Here is a 25,579-nt window from a genome sequence, read left to right as displayed (position 1 = left end):
TATGAATGCATGTGGGCAAGAGAGACAGATAGAGAAGCCACGAGTGTGTTCATGTGCATGAGTGTGAGAACTTGTGATTTGTTTTGTTGTGTGTATGGATTGGTGACTGCACCCCACTTCCTCCATCTACCAATCATGTGTAGTCCCTAATGAGGCCCCTGGGAAACTGTCCAGAGCTTGTGGTTCTCCAAAACTGCTCCTGTTCCAACTCTATTTCAAAGCGGATGCCTTCAAGGCTGCACCACCTTTGAAATGCCATGGTTGGTAACCAGCAGTCCAGCTTTGTCATTGTCATCACTGACACTAACACGGTCATATTTGGCCTGTACACCCTGATGATATTTGAAATAATGTTGTACACTGATTTGTTCACAAACACACATTTGCATAAACTGAGAAAGCGCCCAGATAGGCAAGCTAACAATCACACAGACCGCTTTGAGCCACATGCATGATGTAGATGTTGTGTGTCCAAGCTGTTTCTTTTTTGCTTTTCCCTCATTTTGTTCCCTTTTTTTTCTGTCAACCTCATAATGACTGGCACCAGCGTAGAATCAGCAGTATCTTAAATCAGAGCAACCACACAGAGAGAAAAATAATGTCTCCAGTTTTAATAAAATGCCTGCAAATGGTCAACACAATGGATGACTGGCAGGGAAGCAGGAAGAGAAAGCAGCAAAAGAAATGAAAAAATGAAGGCGAAAACTGCCAAATGAGCTAGCTTTGGAGACATAGAAAGAGAGAGCATCAACATGTAGAGATTTACAGTAGGCTATGGTAAATAATGTCATTTCCCCTCAGGGGATATCTTATTCTTTTTGGTTCACTAGCCATGCTTTTTCCTGCACGTTCTTGCCTGTGCTGTTTCTGGAACTCCCTGTTGGATATACTTCAGGTGAAATGGGTCAACTGTGACGAGCCATTTACAGATGATGTTCCAGACTGAGGCACTTAACATGGAGTAGATGCTTAGAGTGGAGAGTAAAGAGAGAGAAATGCAGTTCTCAAGTTCACATAGTGTTTTGTTTTCAAAGAGTTCATGGTGATGAGATGTTCACCTCTCATAAGCATGCACTCTGACAGCCACCTGGATGAGAGAACGCTTAAAAAAAGAGAGATATGGTGCAGTAGGGAAACCCTGCTTAAATTGAAAATTATCCTTTCTGGCCTCAGACCAAAATTCCCCCAGAGCCCATCACACCTGTTTCCTCTCTCAGCCTCTCCTCTCAATGAAGGAAAACATTTCTGAACCATGTAGTCGCTGCTTAAAAATAATAAAACAGATCAAGTAAAAAAAAGAGAGCATGATGGAATCAGAGATAAAGAGGCCAAGTACAGAGAGTCCTGCCAGGATATGAGAAGATTTAACACCATGATAAGGTTGTATTGATCAGACGCCTTTCAGTCTGGATACCTTTCAGAGCCAACAACAGCCTTTCTTAATCTTTTGATTCCTGCAGTTTTCATTCAATCCTTTCATTACTCCAACCATCCTTCCTGGACATCTGCACAGATTGAGATTCACAGTCATAAAACCAGAATCTCATGTTTGTTTTTAACTCTCCTTTCATTTGTCAGTGTGAGTATCTTTGCAGTTTGTTCTCTGATCTGATTATTGTCTGTATCTGTTAAATTTGATAGATGCCAGCCTAGATTGTTCCTGACAGTCCACCACTCCTCACAGACGTCTCAGTCATGCACACACAGGCATCCAGGCCAAAAAAACTGGACAACACAATAGCTGCCCAAACACTTGAGATATCTGGCTGCAGACTCCTCAGGTGAAATCAGTGCCAGTCTCATGACGTGTTAAATCCAAGTGGCCACATGAGGCTGTGGTTGACTATTCATGAGCTCTTGTAGAGCTATACCTGCCAAGCATGAAACATAGCAGTAATACGTGTCTCATATTAGTACATAATGCCCTTTGCTTTACTTGCATGCAACATAAAAAAAGAGAAAAAAAAGGTTTCAAGACTTCAGAGAAACTCACCAGTTAGATTATCAGACCTGTTAAGTTTCTTGGATGAGCCTTTATAATCATCTCCACAACATTCCTTAGCTAACTGATATAACTATGAGTAAGTGATCAAGCCATAAGCTGAAGTTAAAATGCTTTTCTACATGAGTGGCCACTTTATTACATTCACTTATAGTTACAAACAGCTCAGTAATGTGGTCAGTCATGAAGACGCTGCTGAGAGTTTCGCACATCACAACGGACAAGATGTGTGACTTAATTAACTGAGCATGGTATTATCATTACCACTCCAAAAAGTGCCAGTCTCTCTGGATTTTCATGCACCAAAGTGTCTTTAGCCTCCTGAGGATGACAATAAACAAAAAACAGCAGCAGTCAGTGGATGAAAATGTCTGAAGAATGACAGAAAAGGATACCTGTCAGATAGGCTGAGATTCTTATTAAACATGTCCTGCACACTGTTGATTAAAAGTCTCACAAATTCAGGATGGCCTGCAGGCAAAAGATGGTTCTATCTGCTACTAAGTAGGTATAACTGATACATGGGCCACTGAGCATTGGAGGAGGAATGAATGTATTATAAATTGAGGTGGGTTCATATGTAAATAGTAGGCCAGGGCTATTGTTATGGACACCTAAAATGACTGTCACAACCCTCACTGCCTAGCTACTACATAGCATCACAGAAGAAATGTTACTTAAGCATCATCGTCAGTTTCCATTGAGAGAGGAAGGAGTAAAAGATGTTGAGAAAAAGAAGTGGCACTGAAACTAAAGGAAGAAAGAGAGAAGGCAGATAGAGAAAAAAACTGTAAAGACAGTCCATTATGTTGGGAAAAAGGGGTACAGTGGGAAAAAGGGGTCAGATGACAGATTGGAGAGACAAAGAAAGTAGATTGATTGAGACTGGATGAAACGAGAGGATAGAAACTAAGCGAAAATGAGATAGATAGAGACCAGAGGGGAAAGGAGAAGAGAAGAAAATGAGAGACAGTTGCTGATCACGAAAAAAAAAAGATTAATTAATAATCTCATCTTTACATGATAAAAACGGCTGATCTTTTTTGCAACTGATGATAATAGCTGGGTTATATAAAGTAAAAATGAAAGGTCTTTTAACCTCAGATTCCATTTTGCAAACAGAGTCATCCAGATACAGTACAATTGAAATCATCACAGTCAGCACAGTGTCAGGATTACTACAGCCATTCGGAGACATTCAGTAATCTGTAAGCAATTACATTTAGAAAGTAACCTTCTCAACCTTTTGTGTGTGTGTGTAACAGATGGATAATGAGTGAACGTGTGTGACACAGAGGGGACAGATAGTGGCTGGTGAGCACTCTGCTGGGCAGTGATAATGGTCGTGCAATTGTTTGCCGATTACAGCCTTGTTTGTTTGTGCTGACATCATCTGCAGATAATTCATCACTGGACGATCTGGCGGGGCATTTCTGTTTGTCAGTAGCGATATCCAGTGTGCACTTTTATTACCACAAATGTGTCAATATACATAACACTTTGGACAAATGTTCCCTCTGTGTAAGCTCTTGAAGCTCACTGTTTTATCTGTTCATTTTAAACACAAAATCCAACCAAATAAATCATCTTGTTTTGTCCAGAGGAGATTTATCAGATTTTAGTATGATTCTTTTTAGTATTTACTGTATTTCTTGTATGTTTGTCATGGAAAATCATTAATGAAACCTAAATGGAAAAAAGTCATTCTAATCCTTCTTGGGGTCAGTTTAAAAAACGATGAAAATATTTCATTTCTGTCCTAAATTCTTTCAAACCTTCTTCTTGACTGTTGAGTTTAGTTGTTTTATTTATCAATATCACAGTGTCTTGCTGTACCTGTGGTCTGTATTTTCCTCTGCATGGTGCCAACATTTCCTGCTGCTTTAGGCTGCTTGCTGGTTGATTTCTGATCAAAAACCACTATTTTTTTCACTGTAGAGAATCACCTGGCCATAGGCCCCTATTAATCACCCATGTTAGCATGCAGGGGACAAAAGTCACATTCACATGTGAACATTTGAAATAGGCCCAAAAAACTGGCAATGCTACACTGTGAATGTTCCATCTGCATGTAAACTGCTGCTGCTGTTACTATTTCTGATTTGTTTTTCACTCCGTCATATATTTACCTCCTGCACCAATACTGTGTGAAATAGTAGCTTTAGGATTGATTGACAGATCTGTGGATTTCGAGTTTGTTCTATGTATTTACACATATGCAAAGATACCACAAGTGGGCTTGATCAGGCGCTATCCAGTGCACACCTTACTCGATCAAAATAGAAGTAAAAAAACAAAAGACTGTGAGAGGGAGAGGGAGAGAGAGAGAGAGAGAGAGAGAGAGAGAGAGAGATTGTGCTCAATGGCAGACATGATACAAGAATACAAACTGAAATAAAAGCCATAAAATTACTAGTTACCAGTGGACAGTTTACAAAGATAATCCACAGAAACAAGATAACTGACACAAATATTGCCAAAAAAGTAATGTAGAAGTCCAAATACAATGATAATGTATCATGCCATAATAACATGTAGATCAAACTCATGGAAATACTACAGTCCCTACTTTGATTTTTTGTCCTCTAACATTTTTTAATATGCATGCTAATTAAAGGGAAGTAGTGACTAAAAACAGCAACAGTGTGAGCAATGACGGCCTGGTATTAAGTGCGAGGCGAGCAAGACAGACCAGAGTTGGCGGTTTCTAAGAAAAGGACCAATAATTTGCATCACGATGAATGTTTATGAGAACAGTCTGGATGTGGTGGTTTGCAAGTGATGATTTCCACAAGTATTATTAATGAATGCTAACAGAGGCTGGTGAAGAGAAAAAAACCCTCTAAAATGGAAAGTTTTTGAACATTTGGAGAGCAGACTTGATTAATAATCAGTAGGATTGGTCTTTAAGAGGAAAGTTTCACCGAGCCTGCATCAGCACAGCTACTCTGAAGTGTTTCAAACTGCATGTCCCCATTGTTACAGTTAGTTTTAGTGTATAAGGACAGGGCACTGCTGCTCTATGTCAGACATTACAAGACCAGTGTGTAGGATTTATTGGCATCTATAGGAATGAGGTTGCAGATTGCAAACAAATGAATACCCCTCACCTTCAAGCATATAGGAGAACCTACAGTGGCCGCGAAACTCACAAAAAAGGGGCCAATTTTGAGGTAACAAAAACAATGATTAATTTCAGGTGATTATACACATACATACTTATAAACATACTTATGAACATATTCCAGTTCTGCCAAGTCCTTTCAACTAGATGCAACTAAATTTTACACACTGTTTATTTTCCATTATGTTTAAACCATCCCGAAAGAAGAATCCTAAGCGAAATGTAACACCTGCTTGTTGGGAAGAGAGGCACTTTCACTGAGCATCAACACACAAAACAAAACAACCTTGAGTGTAGGAACACTCACTGAGACATACGGTCATTAAATACAGGGCTGAGGAAATGCTGGCATAAAAGAAGTGGCTGGTTTAAGAAGCTGAACAGTCAAACACATCATTTCATGCTGTCTTACGAGGAACTAATCACGCTGCATCAAGAGAGAGATGGTGAAGTATAGAGAGAGAAGGAGGGAGGGAATGGAGAAGAAATGCTTCATTTTTGTTATATATTATGCCAACATTGCAAATATCGCTTGAATCAACAATCTGTTTAGGAATACACGCTTGAATATGCTGAATTTTTATTGGACAGCTGACGTCTTTGTCCAGAACTCATCCCCAGTGCCAAGGACAGTTTAATCAATATCTGACCAACCAAGCTTCTTCTCACAGCTAAAAGCCAGACAGCTGAGACGTAAAGCAGGCTCCTGCGGGTTCAGGCTCCTCACTTGACCAGCATCTGTCACAATGAAGTGTCCTTGGGCAAGATGCTGAATCATTGCCAACTTTAATTGCTGTTCTCTCGACCTTTCTGTGGACGAGGGCATGTTTAAAACAAAAAAATAGAAATAAGAATCTCCTTGTAGGGATTAACACATTATCACATTACTATTACATTTAACTTGAGATGACATCAGGTTATGCTTTAGTGCTGTGAGCAACTCTGTTAACGATGAAAAGAAGACTGACTTTGTGGACCCAAAGATCATTCGTCAGAGTGTTTGAACTAAAATAAAATCCATTTTAAAGCAGCAACATCAGCTCTGAACCAGAAAATAGACTCATATGCCCAGAAAATCATTCAGAGTACAGCTAGCGTTTCATTTTCCCTCTTTTCTGATTGATTCTCTATGGTGCTACACATTGGTCTGATGCTCAAGAGAGGAACAAACTCTTTATATCTTTCTCTCACTTTGTTTTTATTATGGCAGTCTGAACACTCAGTCATAAAATCTGAACTTTCCTTACGGTTGTAGTGATAGCATATAAGGGGTGAGATCCATTTGTAAGTCCTTTCAAAACTGTGAAAGTGCAGCAATAAAGTATGCGATCAAAGCCACCAGTGCTCTGATTGTAAAACACAGTGCACAATTTGAGGCTTATGGAGTGTAGACATTGAGGCTTACACAGAAAAGCTTGTGGCTTATATTTTATCCTTGTGGCATTATGTTGTAATTGCAGTCTTTTACAAATACTTAATGTAATAGTGTAATCCAGGGTTTCTCATCCAGTGGACAGGGATGTGATGAAGGAAAACAAACAAGGGCATACAGTATTATTGATATGAAGCATCTAAAAGCTAAGCTCAGCCAATGTCAGAACTGCAGGACTCTTTGCAAGTTGGGTAAATATGGGTATTTAAAGGGGACATAACTTTGCTTTATGTGATTTTCTTATACATTCTGTTATGATGTTTGAATATATTTGATTTCAAACATAGTTTGCACTGTAACCTCTACTTCCTTCTTGTGATGACATCAGATTAGTTCACACAGAGGTTGTTCCATGAACTTCATGTTGTCCACATAGGTATTGCATATTGGATTTGTGATCAAACATGTACAGATGTAGCTGAGACTTTAGTATTTTGAGTGAAGAACTGATAAAATAAGTGAAGTCCATAGCATGCTGAACTACTGTGAGTCAGCTGAGGTGCAGCTTCATGAAGCTGAGAGTGGGCTGATTGAGACCGGAGCTATAATGATCTGTCTAAGACAGAGGCTTAACTGAGGTGCTGCATAAATAAGTTTATCAGTGTGAACATAGGGTCACTTGTCTCATGGTCCATGTGCTGGAAAAAGTTAGAAAACAAAATATTTTAAAGAAGATAATATTTGGTGTTCAGCCACATCTGAACTGTACTATTCAAGCATTTGACATCCACTGGAGGACAGTGTAACAGGCTGATGTTAAATCTGTAATCTATTTAATTTTTGCCAACAGGTGGTACAGGTATTATGTGAAGCCTCCAAAGAATTTACCAAGAAAGAAACTGCAGCTGTGACACTCATTGCCTGCAGGTGGTGTTAAAAAAGCAGCTTTTATTCTTTCTTTACCTATAAGTGGCAACAATGGCAACATCTGTAGGTGTAATTTGCTGATGCTATTACCTCCCTATCTGATAAGTGGTGGGTTTGGCATCTATAGAAATAAACTGACAATGACTCAACAGCTCCTTCATGTGGAGTTTCTGCAGCCTGATAAGCATAAATGAATGACACTGATTTAGTTACATTTGCAGTTATGAAAGAGTTATACTGTATATTCCAGTGCTGCTCTAGATTATTGTTTAGTATACTTTGTCCTGCACATAAGGCTAATGTTGAGGGACACAACATTGCATTAAGGAATTCAACAGCTACAGTGGATATTGACCTTCCAATGGTTGGTTGCAAAATTTAAAATGATCTAAAACACCATCAAGTTACTCTAAGTTTCACAAGGGCTCCTGTCTTTTTCCGATACTTCTTCCATTTAATACCAGTAAAATTGCATTCAAAAGGCATCGAGTTTGACTTGACGTGATATTAACTATGATGCAACAAGTTCTGATCTCTCTATGTTTCCGACGGTTTCATGCAAAATGCTGAATGAAATTGGTATTTGGATAGAAGTAGATGAGATGAGACAGCCTGAGGCAAGGTAGAGACAAAAAGGTTAATTGCTGAACATCATCAATAAATAAGCCTTGATATTACAGTGCATAACATTGTCCAAGTATACATATTTGTATCAGTATTTCACTTAAAGATCACCTCTCATTTAAAATATTGAGAATCTTTGGATATGCATATATTTCATTTTAAAAGATTTCCTGCTGGACAGAAGATGTTTCTTAGCTCACTGAAAAATCTATTCTCTATGTATGTGCACTGAAGGCTTCCAGTTTACACATCACACTAGTGGAAATTTCTATTGGTCAAGGATTGACTTCATAACTACTTGTGAATTCACAAATCATGCTTGTAGGCCAACACCTTAATATCAGGTTTTCAATGATTGAGAGAAATGTTCCACTTTCAGCAGATGAATTTGTAAACAGCCTTCTGATGTCAAACTCTGTACATACATCATTCAAACATCCAACTGAAGGAACGAGAAGAAAAACATATTTTTGAGTGGAGGGGGACTTGAGATGATGATGTCAGTCGAAACAGATGCTGAAATTACTCAATTAGAACTCTTTCCATTCAGTGACCTTTTCCTTGTGTTTTCTTCTTAACTTCGAGCTGTGTTTTGTGCTTTCTGATTATCATCTAAGACCCCAAAGTTAATTTGCATTATATCCAGAATTACTGAATTATTTAATCTGTTGTCTAATTGAACTCGAATACTGAAATGAACTGCCACAAAAAAAAAAAGGTTTTGGAGCCATGCAGGAATCAGATACACAAAACTTTCTATCAGGGCTCTTGACTTACTTGCCAAAATGAGGCAAATCAGAGAAACAGAAAGTAAGACAGAGATAATAAATTTGGAAAAAACACATAATTGAAAAATGACTAATGAAGAGAGAGAAACTGAAACCTCAATCTTTAGAGAGAAAGATGGAATAGAATGTAGGAGACTGAGTAAGAGACAGGAGTTGAGGTGGGAGACAGAAAAAAAGAGAAGACAGAGAGGAGTGATAGATAGAAGAGGTTTATTTGTTTTTGTTGTGCCAACATCATTTATCTCAAGCGAACAGCCTCCCAGTGCTGAGAGGCTGTATGACAGAAATCAATCAGAGGGCAATCGTCCATACACTTCCACTGATGCGCCAACTCATCGATACAGGCATTAGGAGAGGAATGGTGGAGGGGAGATGAATGTGGAGAGGGAGAGAGAAAGGTGAAAAGAGTTGACAAAAACAAAGAGATGGCACAAGGAAATAAAACAAAATTAAAAGAAATGAGTAGAGGAAGGACAGACAAGATTGTTTTTTGTGGGGGTTTTTTAAACTGCAAAATTAATGTTTGGAATGTGTTTAAACTCATTTCATGCTTATATGATCAGAAAATACTCCAGTGTGAGTAGCATTTCCTTATTTTTGCTTGAAGCTCTGTTCATAAGGATATATAATAATGAGGTAAATATCTGAGTCTGTTGGGACTCTCATAGCTTTTACAAACTTCAGTGGGATTTCAGCTCAAATGGGGATGAGAGAAGACAGATGCACCCAGTCATTGATTTGCTATGGTTTTCAATGAGAGCCTAGCTCCAGGCTGTGTACGATCATGACAAGATTTACATGTCAAGTGGTCATGTTTAGGTCAATAGATGGTATTGTTAGAGTTAAGGCAGATGTTGGGGCTGTGTTATGCAAGCAAATGTGGCAAAACGTGTTATTTGGCTGACAGAAAGAGAATAAAAGAAAAAAAACTCATCAATTATAAGCAATCATGTTAACAGCAGAGAAAATAACTTGACACGTATAGATGTTGAGGCATATGGTGCAAAACCATCATAAATATTCACATATTAATACATTAGAAAACATGTTTTCTCAGTTGCTCATTCAAGACAGTAACCAGATGACAGATGATAGCTAACATGATTTTTTTTCTTAAGTTCAAACAAAAAAGGTTTGTGTGTGTGCATGTGTGTGTGGTTTATTTTTTGGGGTGTAGGGTTAGTGTGTGTGTTTATTCTATTCTATTGTGAGTGCAGTGTGAGTCAGCCAGGTCTGGCCGGCTAACACAAGCTGTGGACATTCCTGCTGAGATCAATACATCAGAGCCTAAAGCACCTGTCAGGAATCATTGTGTTTGTGTGGGAGTGTGCATGTGCGTGTGTGTTTGTGTTTATGTGTGTGTGTATCTAATAGCATGTGACAGCCATTAGACTTCAGTCAGACCTTCTGCTCAGCTTCCTGGAAGAGAAACAACATGAGAACACATGAATCAAATGCTGCACATATAAGACACACACACACACAGGCACACACACATAGAGCAAGGGTGTGTGTACTGAGTGATGCTGGCCAGAGGCACAGCCGACAGTCTGACACCTCTGATGACATGAATGGGAACCCCACCTGACACCAGCCTCCCTTTCTCTGCCCAATGGCATACAGATAATAGTTCCAAGGCCAATGTCACTTACACACTGAGGGATGACCACAGGCGTGCACACACACGCTGTTGGTGTGCCCAGTAGCTCACACACACACACACACACACACACCAGAATACAACATGTATGATCTATGTGGAGGGAACAATGCCATATTGGAGCACATAAACTGACCTATATCAGGCCCTAACTTATCATGCATGTACATTCCCATGCATTGTCTTTCACTCACACATACACACAAACACGCATCAGCCCTGAAGGAAAGTATGACCTTACTTTCTCACAAGATGCCACATATACTAGGTCTATATATAGATAGCATTTACATTGACATGCACAGACAGTACATACTGATATGTAAAGAAATGCACACATACATTGAAAAAGACAAAACTAAGTCTAAGTGTCTTCTTTTCTTTTGCTCCTTTTGTCACTCAGTTTCTATTATGGACACACACACGTCACAATCACATTACAAAATATAGTCTACATCCTACAGCATAACAAAAGTCAGCGAGTTTATGTAAATGTATAAAAGACTATTCAAGAGTAAATCACTTTTTAAAAAGGTAGAATCTATGTTTAACCAGGGAAGGCTTATTTTAGTTGAAAATACCTGCCTCAAACTTACCTAGTTAAATACAATCTCACCCAGAAGCTTCCCTGTTAATTAAAGTCTCATCTGTTTGTTCCTTGAGCAAAGATTAAGTGCCTTGCTCAAAGCTCAAGGCAAGTGCTCCTGATTTGCTTCCTTGCTCAGTTTTATCCTAAAGGTCCAGGTTTGAACCCTCCAGTCAGTAGTTCATTTCCCTAACCTTTACACTGCTGTTTTTGCATTAAACAATACAGGAACTTTATTTTACTGTGCTCCAACACAAACTACTGTATGATGTATAGTGTAGCTATAGTACAGCAGTTTGTGAGGTTGTTTGCTGTCATCTCAAGACATGTTTGTTCATGTTAGTTCATCAGCATATTCTTTGTTTCCTGGCTAGTTGGTATTTTAATTTAACAGATAAATGAACCAACAGTAGTATTCATTGAGGTTATATTAATGAGAGGCGGCTGGGGCCATTTAGCCATTAAAGAAAGTCATTACTGAGGGAGACATAAAACCACTGCCTGAAGAAGTGTACTGCGAATCTGACCTGGAGCCTTCCCTTCTCTCTTTTTTTCCACTTTTCTTATCTGTCTCCACTGGGCAAAACAATGTCATTAAAATAATGTAAGCAAACAAGATTAAGAGAAAATAGACCTATTTTACTGATGAAAGCCCTGGTGTAAATAATAGAGTCAACGATGGCTGAATTCAGTTTAGCTAGTTTGGCTGTGGTAAGGCCGCTGATCTGTTCATTTGTTTTCTCAGTGAGTTGACAGAACAAGCAATGAACAGGTGATGTGTCGATGACTTGATTTTATGATGTAAATGTCAAAAGTTGCCCTAAAATACAAAAAAACCCACTAGTGTTCAGTTAAAATTCAGACACATTCACCCTGTAACACACAGAAACTCCACCTCCTCTGATTCATTCTACATCTTTCCAAACATGCTGACATTTATGTGGGTGTGATTGACAGTAAGGGCGTACGCCCTCTCCCCAAGACATCTCCTGCCTGATATGAACAATGAACCCCAGCTTATTTTACAAGTGAGTGGATAATTCAGGAGAGTTGCTTACTTGTCAAGGATAAACACTGTAAAATTGATGCCATTAAAAGACTAAAGATATTGTGTACCTATGATTATGACAATACAGGGTTTTTTTTTAACAATTTAAATTTCATAGGAGAAAATTAGAATTTGTTTGAGTTAGAACACATGCAAGGTCTGCACAAACATACTGAATATTGCTGCCGCTATACAGCTCAGCCACCAACATGCTGTGTCAAATCATTGACTTAAAGAACTACAGTGCCCCATTAAGTGGATTGTTCAGGCATGATGTAGGAAAAGTGATGGATCTGGCATTCTTTCCGCTGCACAAGATGCATCATTCCTCTCCAGTATAATCAAAATCAGACAGTTGGTGTAGCAGCTATTGCCTTTCAAACCTTTAATTATGGCACTTCTATCAGTTTAAAGTTTGAGGCTCCAGAGTACACTGCCAAATTCCATCATTAATCTACAGTGAAGCAAAATTGGATTAGGGATGTCTGAGATATCAAGTTTGAGACAAATATTTGGACCCTTAGTTTAAACAGTGGCTTGTTTATTTCAAAATGAAATTAGTGGTGTTGTTACAGAATTACCAGAGATTTATTTATGGATGGACATTTAGGGCCCTTACATTCGACCATGATCTGGTCATGTGATTTGTCCATACAGAAAGACAGAAAGAAATTCAAGCAGACACAAACTGAAGGGAAAAAATGAATAAGCAAAACTAACATAAACAGTGGTTTAATTTTCACCTCAATTAGCAACCATATGGTGTAAATGTCAATGAGGAAACGCAAGTCCACACATAAACACATTTTTGTCATTTCAATTAGCATTGAAATTATGCATCACCACTGCATAGGAATCCATTCTTTTGGGAACATAATTACATTATCACTCTGTAGGTGAGGACAAAGACAAGACTCAATGACTTATACACATCTCAGTTATCATTGCTTGGGATTTTATAGTCTCTGGTGTCTTCAATTGAATTATTTGCCAGCCAATTTGTCATGAAGCTAAAGGTTTGACTGGTCAAAATGATAAATCAGATCCCTCCCTGGTAGTCTTTAGTGTTAGCAAGGCTAATAGCCATTTACAATACCTGAAAATTAAAGCAGCATATCACTGTCAGGACTTACAGTGCGAAGAGCTCAAATGGAGGTGGTTATAATTACTTAATGCCAAAGTTTAATCCAAATGTCATATATCAAGTGTACAGATGCAAGAGCGCGCAGACACACACACACACACACACACACACACACACACACACACACACTGGGGCTCTTTACAAAATGACGTTTGTTACTGAGGCTTTACCCGTCCTATCGTGTTAATTTTATTTGGACAGGCAAATTGGCTACTGGCAGATTTAACAATTCACCACAGTCTGGGGCCATTTTTCAAAACACCAATTACGAGTCTGCATCTCATCGATCAGAGGGCCCTCTACTCACTCTGGGTGACATAAATTAACTTGTGTTCCTAAACAGAGGTTGGGAATAGATGTCATTGCACCCATCATGGGGTTATATTTTCTATACTGAAATTACTACATCTTTTTATCTGAGGCTGATACTATTTGTATGTGTGTGTACTGTACCTGCAAATTACACTATTGTAATACTGCTAGTGCTAGTAATACTGTATTTTCTGTCTTTGTCTGAAGTCTGTGTGTCTTTATGCAAGTTTGTTGAGGGTTTGTAAGTGCCAGTCTTAATTAAGGAGATCCAGAACTGGTACGGGTGAAAAGCTGTTCCATTTCCGGTACTGCCTTTGATGGGGTGATGTTTATTAGTGTATACGTGTGTGTGTGTGTGTGTGTGTGTGTGTGTGTGTGTGTGTGTGTGTGTGTGTGTGTGTGTGTAGATTTAGTTCTGTGTTAGTCCTCCTGCCATTTGGAATGACAGTGGGAAGGTTAAAATGAGTGTCAAAGCTGTCCAAGAGTATTTCTTCACATAAACAAGTTACAATATGTGCTAGCTGTTTATAAGTAATACTCCATACTTAGGGAACAAATATTGGTTGGATGAATTGATTTATTATCTGCTGCCTCTCACTTTAAACAAACTAAATATGCTGCCTAGGACAAAAAGAAAGAAAAGCAGCAGGACATTTATTTTAAGCAGAGTTATTTATAGTCTTGTACAATCTGTTTGAAGTGAAATGCTCAGCAACACATGAAAAGAAATGTGGTTCTATTGAACATGATGAATGGAAGATGCATGAAAAGCAGAAGCCTGTGTTTGTGTGTATGTGTGTGTGTGTGTGTGTGTGTGTGTGTGTGTAATACTGTAGAAGGTAAGGGGTAGGGCTGGCAGTCAGAAGGGAGGCAAAATGTGTGTGTGTGTGTGTGTGTGTGTGTGTGTGTGTGTGTGTGTGTGTGTGTGTGTGTGTGTGTCAAGAGTTTGATCTTTCTTCTCACTAAACAGAGCGGACTCCATCAGCAACAGATACCCTTTCAATTATTCAGGAGGTTAGCATGAAAAATAAATGGCTGTTTCCTGCAGTGAGAGGTGTGGTGCTTTTTTGGTTCCTCCCAGTGTTTCAGCCTACTGTAAACAGATGTTAGGCTGGGCAATTGATTCCTTTCAGCAATTGCTATGGTTGACTACATCTGTTTTCCTGTTGCTTGAGACTACAACTATTGGTGTTCAAGGAAAGAAAAGGTTGCAAAGGCTCTTTTCTTTTAAATTCTGCTAACCAGAATCAACTTTTTGGCCAAGTAAGCATTGATTTGGCGGTTTGCTGGACAAAAAAAATTGAATGATCTAAACCTATTTAGACATCTAGGTTACTTACTATTGTTTCAATGGAGTTAGAACCTGTAATACACTGAAATAGAGTCAGCCATGGTGATGAAACAACCTGGACCTTTTGACCTGCATATCACTAAGAATAATACTGACTGGGTAGAGTTTTCATGATGTCAAACTACAATTGGTTTCAGTGTTTCACAGTAAACACATTTGCAGCATATAAATCTATACATTTATTGTGATTTTAGCTCTTCCTCTTGTTTCATGTGACAGCGTGGATCTGGGAGAGGAGTCAGCCAGCTCACTTAGACTGGAAGCATGCCAGTTGTCCTTGATGCTGTGTCGCTTTGTTCTAGGTGATGGCTATTTGGCATTAACTGACTTTTCTGTCTTGGGGCTTCTTACTTTGACTTTCTTCTCACTGTCTCATTTTTCTCTTTGTATATTCATGAGGATTGGTCCAGAAAGAAAGACAAGGTTAAAAAAAGCTTTGCATGGAATCTAATGTTAGCTCCATTTCTGGTTCTGTCTCTTTCCAGGTGGCCCATCACGTTGGTCCTCCCCTCCATGTGACTGCTGCTGCAAGAACCACAAAGGAGATGGCGAGGGTGAGAGTGGCACCTCCTTTAATGAGCTTTCCACCTCCAGCTCTGAGAGCCAGTCAGAAGCCAGCTCTCCCCAGGGGACAGTCATCTGTGGCCCGGTCAGCCGCCAGTCACACCCCCACGCTAATGTCCAAACACTGGACAGGCCACTGAAAAAAGGCCCCGTCGCCATGCTCCAGCAGTCTGAACAGCGGCGGAAGAGTGACTTGCTGCGCACGCTCACAGCGAGCTCCCGTGACACCAGCACTTGCAAGAAGAGGCCAGCGAAAGAAAAGCTGACAGTGGAGGAGGAGCTGGAAAAGTGCATTCAAGACTTCCGCAAGATCAAGATCCCTGAGAGGTTTCCCGAGAGGAAGTACATGTGGCAGTCCGACCTCCTGAGAAAGTACCGCCTCTGAGTCAGGAAACACAACAGAGGGAGCAGACACATGAAGCCAAGGATCAGTTTACACGTTTTTTGATCATGACTTTTGCAACAAAAGGGAGATAACACTTGACTCATTTGAATCCAGTTTCTGGGGGAAAACTCCACCTTTATGCCAGTAGGTTGAACGTCTACACAGAAGCTTGAAAGAAGCATAAAAAACAGACTGTTCTCTTATTGACGTATGTAGTATGTATGTGTGAGTATGTAGATTAGGCCTACTGTGTGTACTGTAAGTATGTGCTGTACCTTGCTGAATGCTTCAGAGCTTTGAATAATTTATCCCAGAGGACCAATCCAAGTGGGTGAAAGACATCCTCTATGAACAGATCAACCAACCGAAGGCTTGCTAATGGCCACACTGGAGGTTACTGAGGGTTACTGGCCTGCACACGCTGTCATCTGTCATCATTTCACTGAAAAACCATCACAGGAGCCACAAAGACAATCACTGATTCACTATGTGAATGTGTGTATGTACCTGCGTTCTCACCCAGGTGGCCTAGAGGTCACAGATAAATCTGCATCAGGATCCATTAATAATTCATGCTGTCCCGAAAGTGCTCTCACTATAAATACACCCAGAGCTCTCTGCTTCCAGGGTGGCGTAAATAGTTGGGTTGATTACTTTTAGGAAACATTTGGGGGCTTCTAAGGCAGGAGGAGGCACAGTTTCAATAGCACCAAAATTAATTATTCATTAGAAAACTTCTTTTTCTACTATCTGTTATATTACAAGTGAGTCCGTCCTCCCAAGAGAATGACACTGTAGGTCATGAATTCAGTTGCCAAAAACTAATTTTAGTTACGTCTGAGTGACAAACGCCATCAAGCAGCTGTAATTATGACCCTTGGAAGTAACAAAGTTCAGATGATGATGATGAGGCAGGTTGGGTAGATGGCTAGATAGTTAGGTGAGTGGCAAAAAGTCAGTTAGCTGGTTCAAATAAATGGCAACAAGTGAAATTCCCATTTTAACCAAGTTTTTTTACTGTAACATGGTTTTGCCATGACGACAAAGATTGCATAATTTTAAGGAACCATTTTTTAAGTAATAATTTTAGCACAAACCATGATGTTTTGGGAAGCAGCATATTACACTCTAATGGGTTGTTCTAAAAATCCTCAAATGGGTCGTATTTGAGTGCAGGTACAAACAACCGATGTGGCCATTTAATTTAGAGGATTTTATCTGCAAACGTATTCCCCATGCGAATCTCACTGCACTGAATTGCATTGATTTTTGCCACGTTGGCCAGATGTAGAGCAAAATGATGAACAAAAAGGGTAAAGGATTTGATTTGATGGTCAAACCGGAGGGGAATACAGAGGTTCAATAAAAAAAATCCTGATTTAATGCACCTATACATACATCATATGCCTTTAGCACAAATTGAACAAAACACTCACTCAAACACATAAAGCACATGCACAATGATTAATCATGAGGTCATTGATGCTCAGTATGACACCTGCAGTAAATACAGACAGGGTGGGACAGGATTGCTACATTTGCTCACACTGTTGACGCAGACTGATGCTTCCTACCCTGACTGTTGACGAGACGATCAATAGTTATTGATGATAGGGTCCAGTGATAGCGCTGGTATGTGGTTCTTGTTTACAGTTATTAATGAAGCCACTGGGTTACTGACAAAGACACACTGTTCATTTATTCAGTGACAATTTGCCATTACTCATGTATTAATTTATATACTCCTAGCTCTGTCAGAGTTGATGGGATTTATTGTGATGGGGTTGCAGAAACAAAGATGGCAGACAGATATTTCAAATAGCTTAATTCAAGAACACATCAATTTCTCCACTAGATTGATGTAGATTTGATTTCTTTGTTGTTGTTTTTTAAGTACCCACTGGACCACATAGTGAAGGAAAATTATTTCAGGGTGCAAATGAAATTATTGATCACAGTAAATAGCAAAAGCACACATAAATTCACTGATGCTAGACTCATGAGACATTTCTCTTTAGTGTTATGGTAAAGATGATAAATGCCATTTAGCACAATTGTTGTCAGATTAACTGTTTATTTAAACAGGTAATGTTTTTGACATCACAATCTCTGTTTTAGGAGAGAGATTCAAAAGGGAGCAGCTATATATAAGAAAATGTATAAAAGGATTGATTATATGACTCAACGGTTAAAACAACAAAGGGAAAACAAACAGGAAACAAATACATAAGACTGTCAGAATTAGAGGTCATTATTTAAAAGAGATACTTTTCCTTATTTTCAGTCATACATCATTTTACAATGTCAGATGTTGATATTAAATGTGACCAATAATGAGGTGAACATATGGAGTAGGGGTAAAGCCTTTGAGCAAAGAGCAGTAGCTTCCAACTGCTCTGAACGCTCGGTTTCCAATGTTTTTTTCTACTTTCAGCCCAAGCCGACATTGGCTCGATGGATATCTTTACATGGTCATCTGTTCACTGCTATGCTCCCCTAACATTATGGCATTTTTCCATTGTTTTGGGGGTACTCACGCCGAGCCATTACTCGAGTCAAGTTGGCATGCTGTGAGTGTTTTTCTATTACACCACATGGCTTCATCAAACATCAGTGTGAACTGTGACTGTGTCTGCTTCTTCGATTCCTCCCTGTATTAATTCTAACTGATCTGCTGAACAAAGAGCTCCAAATATCTCCATATGTCGTTTTACTGTATCAACCAGTTAGCACTGCTGATAAAGCTAAAGATGGTGAGAAACATGTTTCATTTCCTGTAAATTCTTACTAGTAGTTATTTAAATGCCTTTAATTTGATTTGAAGCAGTAAAGCCTGAAACGTTGGGTTTGCATTGGTGGTAACTTAACATGACCTGATACAGCTGTTCCTCAGCAGGCTACCTGAAAGCTAGCCAATCACAGTAGAGTGGGCTTAAATTGTGAATCATGCAAAGCTATTCCTGTGGAGTCACAACATAAAAATACAGAGCTGGAAATTAGCATAATAGGTCCCCTTTAAAAAATGTATTGGTCAAAGAAAATTTAATTATCAGTTTTTTTTCCATATTGTAAACCATCTGTGTGGGGCAAATAAAAGACATGCAGTGTAAAAATACTGTAGAAGGAAGCATCTATGCCCTCATCATGTCCAATGTATGAGACAAATTTCAGCAGATTTATTTTAAGTTTCTCTTAGAGCCAATAGGACAGATAATCAACTGCTTACTGATGATTGTGTTTGTTGATCACAGCTTCGTGACCGATCACGGTATGTGAACGGTGTGTTAGATAGTTATGATGAAAGATGTAAAAATTTAGTTTGAGTCATGAAAGTTATGAAGTAATATATATTGAGTTCAGGATGACCTTGGTAGTGATATTAAAAACAGGAAGACATGGAGAAAATGTACACAGAAGAACTTGATTCAACTTCTCACATTTATTATTGCTGCTTATGGATGTGTAGAGGAGTGGACTTTATAAACAATCATAGCTTTTTGAAAAGCACAAAGTATACAGTTTAATTAAAAGCACAAAAAATTATAAAATATGCATCAGATTAACTTATTAAAAATACATTTATTTAAAAATGCCCCAGATATGTTAATAGAAATGGAGAACTAAAATATGTTTTATTATGCTTATTTTTCTATCTAAAGGCTTTTAAATTAATGGATCAAAAAATGCTACAATATGTTGCCCATGAACTGTATTTCCTTAAAGTAGTAAGGAGTTTCCAGTTATTTTCAGTGATGCCCATACGTCTGCTATGGTTTAATATACTATACAGTAATATGTTTGCAATAGGTGCTAGAAACAAACCAACCATTCTCCTCATGTCAATACAATGAATAAGACTTATTTTTCTACATTGCTGGAATATTACATTTTCATTTTAGAGTCATTTATCCTATCAGTTAAAGTTGGAATATGTTAATCCAGACAACATATCATATGTAAATAAACACCATAAATCATACCTAACCAGAATAATGTATTATACTATGTGTATATAACATGCAAATCCATGACGCATGGCTGCTCCTCTGTTTCTTAGTGATGCAGTAGACTGACACTAATGTAATACAGCTATTCTTGTTTTATCACGTAGAGTGTTGGGCCATCAGGGATGAAGGAAAATATAATACACACCTATAACATATCACACTACACTATAACAAATTATACAGCGGTTCTTTTTCAAGACAGCAGTGTCATAAACGGACAGTTAGCACATTTGTTTGACAGCGCCACATAGAGAGTCACTGGTGACAAAGACATGGTTAGGGAATTTTCCATATTTAGAGTCAAGCATGGGCCTTAAGGTCACAGTAAGGGTCACACTATCATCTTGGCAGAGATATATACTGTTTCTCTCCTTGACATGGTGAAGGCAATTGTCTGTAGTGTTTTAGGAGGCAGGAGTCACTTTTGGCGCTTTTCCACTACACAGTTCCAGCACGACTCAACTCGACTCGGGTTTTTTTGCATTTCCACTAGGGATAGTACCTGGTACTTTTTTAGTACCTGCTCTGCCGAGGTTTCAAGCGAGCCAAGGCGATACTAAATGTGACGTCAACAGACTGCCGGCCACTGATTGGTCAGAAGAGTTGTCACTAGCCGTGCTATGACCACGCCGCCCACGTTGAGTAGGTACTTCTTTGTAATGGCAAAGGTCGTTCCTGGAACCGTACCGAGTCGAGTTGAGCCGAGTCGAGCCGAGTAGTGCTGGAACTGTGTGGTGGAAAAGCGCCATTTGATAACAGTAGGGCAGCATTGCTGTGGCACCTGAAGTCAGAGGATATGACTGTCTGACTCCCTAACCCCACAGATGGGTAACTATGATTCCTTGATTGTAGAATAACAAACCAACAGGCTAATTCCATTACTGTAGGTGCATTGTGTATGACAATTTATGGGCATTCGTGGTACTATCTGTGAAGGCTTAAAGACTATCCACAGAGGACAGTTCCCTCAGAATCGTGGTGGCATCATGCATCAGAGAGGTGTATTGATGATACTTTGATTCCCTCGGCAAAACTTCAATAAATATTTTAAGCGTTAGACATTCTGGGCTCCTGGACATTTTCTCTAATGCTGAGGTTAACCACTGACAAACAAATTCTCTATAGCAAATAGCGATAAAATGTTTAATTGCTCATCAAAAGCACCCAAAACCACTAGGAAGTGAAGACAGCTCCACAGTCTGTTTACAGGTGTTGGGGAATATCATTACATATGTGAAAAAAAGTTTTATGAGACCTTTCTGATAAATTGCCTCATGTCACATAACGTGATGTAACCGCTGGTTGTGGCTGAAGACAACCCATTTGACAGTTAAACTTAAAGTTAGTGGCTTAAGAGACTGCACATAGCAAACCAGAGTCTCTAACCAAACTGCCTGTTTTGACAAGAAATAAGGAGTACATGAAATAAAAAATATATGATATATCTGCATCAAATTTGATGCTTGTTTTAATCTGAGTCTGACAATAAGCAGTGTTCATGTTGCGTGGATGCTTTGATCTGCTTTATTTATTTAAAATCCTATATCTTCTAGAATACAGAGGCAACACACAACAAACCTGACTGCATTATATGGACATTTTGTATTTCCAGTTGTTTGCTTGGTCTGAACAAAAGGTGAAATGTTTAGTTTGTCATATTTTTTCTTGCATTTCACACTCCAAACCTGTGAGTATCACCATTAGGCCAGTGATTTGCCAGGACTTTTGCTCTGCTAAGCTTACTAACAAAGAGCATGTTGGTGTTTCGATCAAAATATTTTTTTATTATACTTTTAAGATGGAGTGTGCTTTCAGCTGCTGGTACAACTGTTATCTGAACACAGTAAACAGTTTTGGAAGTGAAAAAAAAAATGATTTGTGTGAATTGTTACAGTCCGATTGTTTGCTATAGCTTCTTGAATTTTTTATTGTGTATTAGTTATTTTTGACATCTGCAATATTTAGCTTCCTGCTGTTCATTTTCAGTCCAATTTAAGCACAAAAGCAAGTTGATATTAGGAATCATGTTTGCTTGACTGTGCTTTCCATTTTTAAAAGATGTGTTAGGTTTCTTTACTTTGAGATTCAACAACAAGGTCGATCAGTCACAGAAATCTGAGAGCATTTTCAAACACAGATTTGTCATTGGTCATGATAAGAAATATTGTTGAACAGAAGCAGAGTGAAGATGAATACCAAGACACCCGGTGGCCTTCTAGAGTAGACTTCAGCTGTTTTTGCACAATATATAAAGATGATAAAGAAACACTAACAAGAAAGTATTTGAATATATAGTTATGTTATTAATCACCTACATGCACACCACAGCCACAAGTAAAGTGTCTGTCATGAGAGAGAGATTTGAACATTTGTTGTCTTATAGATGAAGCAGACCAGTTTTCACTGTCAGAGCACATAAGATAACATTCAGTTCCTCTAGGCTGAAATGAGCAACAAATTATGTAAATCTTATTGATTATGAATGACTGCAATTTAAGTCAAATGTGATGTATGAAAAGAAAGAGAGACTAATGATGTGATGTTAAGTTCGTCAATTTATGTCAATTGTAGCGCCCATCTACAGTCTGTGATTTTTTTTCTCTTGAAGTCACGGTCATAATGCCCTGCAAGGGCAAGGGAAGCCTGCGTACATGACTGCAGGCTCAGTGATTTTCCTCTTGTTTTTGTTGAGCCTGCGAACCACAGAGAAAATCACATTAGTCTGCTACCACCAAGGTAGACCTGGCTCATACTGTTTGAAACAAAAGGGCGTTCTGATGTATGTTGTTCTGACACATAAAAGAAAAAAAGAAAAAACGGTTCAGAAACATTGTGAGCATGTTGGTATACAAAAACTATAACAGATTTAACTTAGTCTGTTCTTGTGAAAAAGATTATGTCAAAGCTGATATTTAACAGAAAAAAGAAAACTTGCACAAAAAAAAAAAAAAAAAAAGATAAGCACAAATGTGTTGATTGTGTCTGCTGTTCCTCCACAGGTGTATAACATTATCAAATAAGAAGTAAATTCTGCAATGTAACCGAGCTCCTGCAAAACAGAGTGATTCTCACCAGGTGCATACTGTATAAGTCATGTAAACACAAATCATTCAGAAAATATTAATGGAATTCTATATGGGTAATTATGGGATAAAATATGTCTGTCAGACTTTTTCTAATCTTTAAATTATTCTTAAATTTACATGCAGAAATTCAATGAAATGTGAATTGTCAAGAGGCATCATCCATGGTGAGAGTTGCGCTGTATTCCAGGTGTGACGTCATGTTACTACGTCTGCCTTTAGAGACCGTACAATTCATCAGAGAGTCTTTAGATACGAAGTACAGTACCAGTCAAAATTTTGGGCACACTTGATGAGAAAGTGCGTCCAAACTTAAGACGTACTGTATATAGTACTTTTGAAAATGTATGAGTACAACCAATAAACAAGACATTATGTACAGTAACCTAAGAGTTGTTTTTGTTCTTGATTTACCAAATGGATTATATTTAAGGAAGTTAGTCCTGTTGGTTTGTTTTGCTTCTCAGTTTCTGCTGGTCACTAATCTGGGGTCAACATATCAAGAAAGACAGGAACATTATAAAATGACTGATTATTCATATGAGATTACAGTAATACCTATAATGAATGGATGAGTGATCACTTTCACGTCAATTGCGTTACAAATGCTGTCATGCCAATAGCAAATAATTGATGAGCGTTAAATTTTATATAATATATATAATTTTTATATTTTGGGAAAGTGTTTATGTTCACGGGATGATAATACTATTTGGCACTGACTTTAGAACAGCAGTGTTTGTGTTTATGGTAAGTCAGATTATAATAACATTGAATTCCTGCAACTCAGGAATTTACTTAAAACCAGATGTGCTCACATTTCATTATATTGGCCTAATGACCCATGTGTGCCCATAACACGTTCAGATGTTTTAGTTTCAGAGCCTGTGCTCAATCCATGAAATATAATGTTGACATTGATGATGACTCTACATGCACATTTTGATTATTTGTTGTTTTGTTGTACAGGTGCAAGGAAGAGAGGTAAGTTATAGGCTGTGTCCAGAACATGAAGTATTATTATTTGCTGTATTAACAGTATATTTACATACTATAATAAAATACTACATTTAGTCACTGCAATTTTATTTAGACTGTCTGAGTTCGCAAAGCCCTAAAATGAAAAATGGTGACCATGGAATGTACACCAATACAAACAATCCCAAAATGCAAAATATTTAATTACCAGTGTGGGACTACGGATCTGTCAGTGATGATGACACAAAATAATGATGAGTCAAAGTGTCCAAAATCTTAATTTGCCCTTCACTACATAGTAAATGTGTGTGTGTTTACTATACAGGGAGTAGTGAGTTAGTGAACAAAGAAGTTATTTTGGATACAGCTTTGAATTAAGACCCCCGTTAACACTGTATATAGACCAGTACAATGAGACCAACAGAACTTGGACCCTTTAGCAGACTGTCTTGACAAAGCAGTTAATAGACTTCACTCACAGGTCAGACAGGCTTAGAGTTGCCAACAGGCTGCCAGTAAGAAGAAGCAAGCAAATGCAAGGATGGCAGTACAAACATAAAAGACAAGGTAAGAACAGGTAATCAGAAAGAAACCAATAGCTAAATGTCATGACAAGTTGGAGCGTCTGACAAAAGACAAAGGTAATATATGTACTGAGAGGCTAATGGGGAAATGGGAGGCAGCTGTGCAAGTGAGTGAATAAATCAGGTGATGTGCAGAAACGGGAAAGCTCAATATGCTGTGTACATGGGCAAGTGAGTGCAGCAGGGTTGAAAATGACAGGTGAACCAAACGTAATGTCATCTACTATCTACTTACACACTACAAAATACACAGGTTGTTCCTAATCAACACAGTACAGTTAGTACAATTAGTGCACAAGAAATTAATGTACTTTGGTCATGACTTTCTTCCCATCAGTGAATGATGCAGATACACACTGTCATAAAAATCCATAATTAACCATAAAAACTTGTCTTCCACCCACTCAAAGTTCTCTGACAAAACTTCAAGACAATTAAATCATCTATTTAGCAACAGCATATGGAGAGAATTCTGCTATTTCTGTCAGACTGGCTTCTCCCCTGATAATACAGTTAATTATACTGATTTCAAAGTCACAATCAGGAAGCGAAAGTCTGGTTGTGAGGGAAGAATGCATGTTTCATGTCCCTCTTTGTGGCTGCCAGCTCTCCATGGAAAGCAAGAGCAGGGAGAGTGTGCATGAAAGGCTTAAAATAGCATCAGTGGGATCAGCTATCTTCTCAAGATCAGGCGATGGGGGATGCATGTGGCTCTTAGAGCTGGCCACAGCCAGTAATAACAAGACTAATAAAACAAGAAATGGGTGGATGAGGGGTGTGGATGGAGGTGCAATGGAGAGGTGATAAACAGTGCTGGAAGAGGCAAAAGTATTGAATTAGGATGAAAGGTGAGAAAAGGGAGGAAATGTGGGTGGGGGAAAGGTTGGAGCATGGAAAAGTGATATAGGCTGGGCAGATAGAAGGGCTGACGATTGGTGGAAGGAAAGGAAAAGGGAAGGAATAAAAGATAAGTGGCAAATTGTGGATGCGAAAGGACAATTTGTAGCCAGAGAAGGAGCACAAAGACAACAAGAAGCAAG

The 25,579-nt window shown here is 38.6% G+C and overlaps 1 protein-coding gene across 1 annotated transcript in view; it reads left to right on the top strand.

The window, feature by feature from the left end:
• kctd16b (potassium channel tetramerization domain containing 16b) overlaps positions 1-15,887 on the top strand; it is a 69,798-nt gene extending 53,911 nt beyond the window's left edge. The window contains exon 2 of the mRNA XM_053331977.1: positions 15,424-15,887. Within this exon, the coding sequence (XP_053187952.1) occupies positions 15,424-15,887 (464 nt within the window). The remainder of the gene's footprint in view (positions 1-15,423) is intronic.
• Positions 15,888-25,579: the final 9,692 nt, after the last annotated feature.

This window comes from Scomber japonicus, chromosome 13, assembly GCF_027409825.1.
Source record: "Scomber japonicus isolate fScoJap1 chromosome 13, fScoJap1.pri, whole genome shotgun sequence".
NCBI classification, from domain to species: Eukaryota; Metazoa; Chordata; class Actinopteri; order Scombriformes; family Scombridae; genus Scomber; species Scomber japonicus.
The sequence above is the reverse complement of the archived record's forward strand: the minus strand, read 5'-3'. Positions and strand labels throughout refer to the sequence as shown.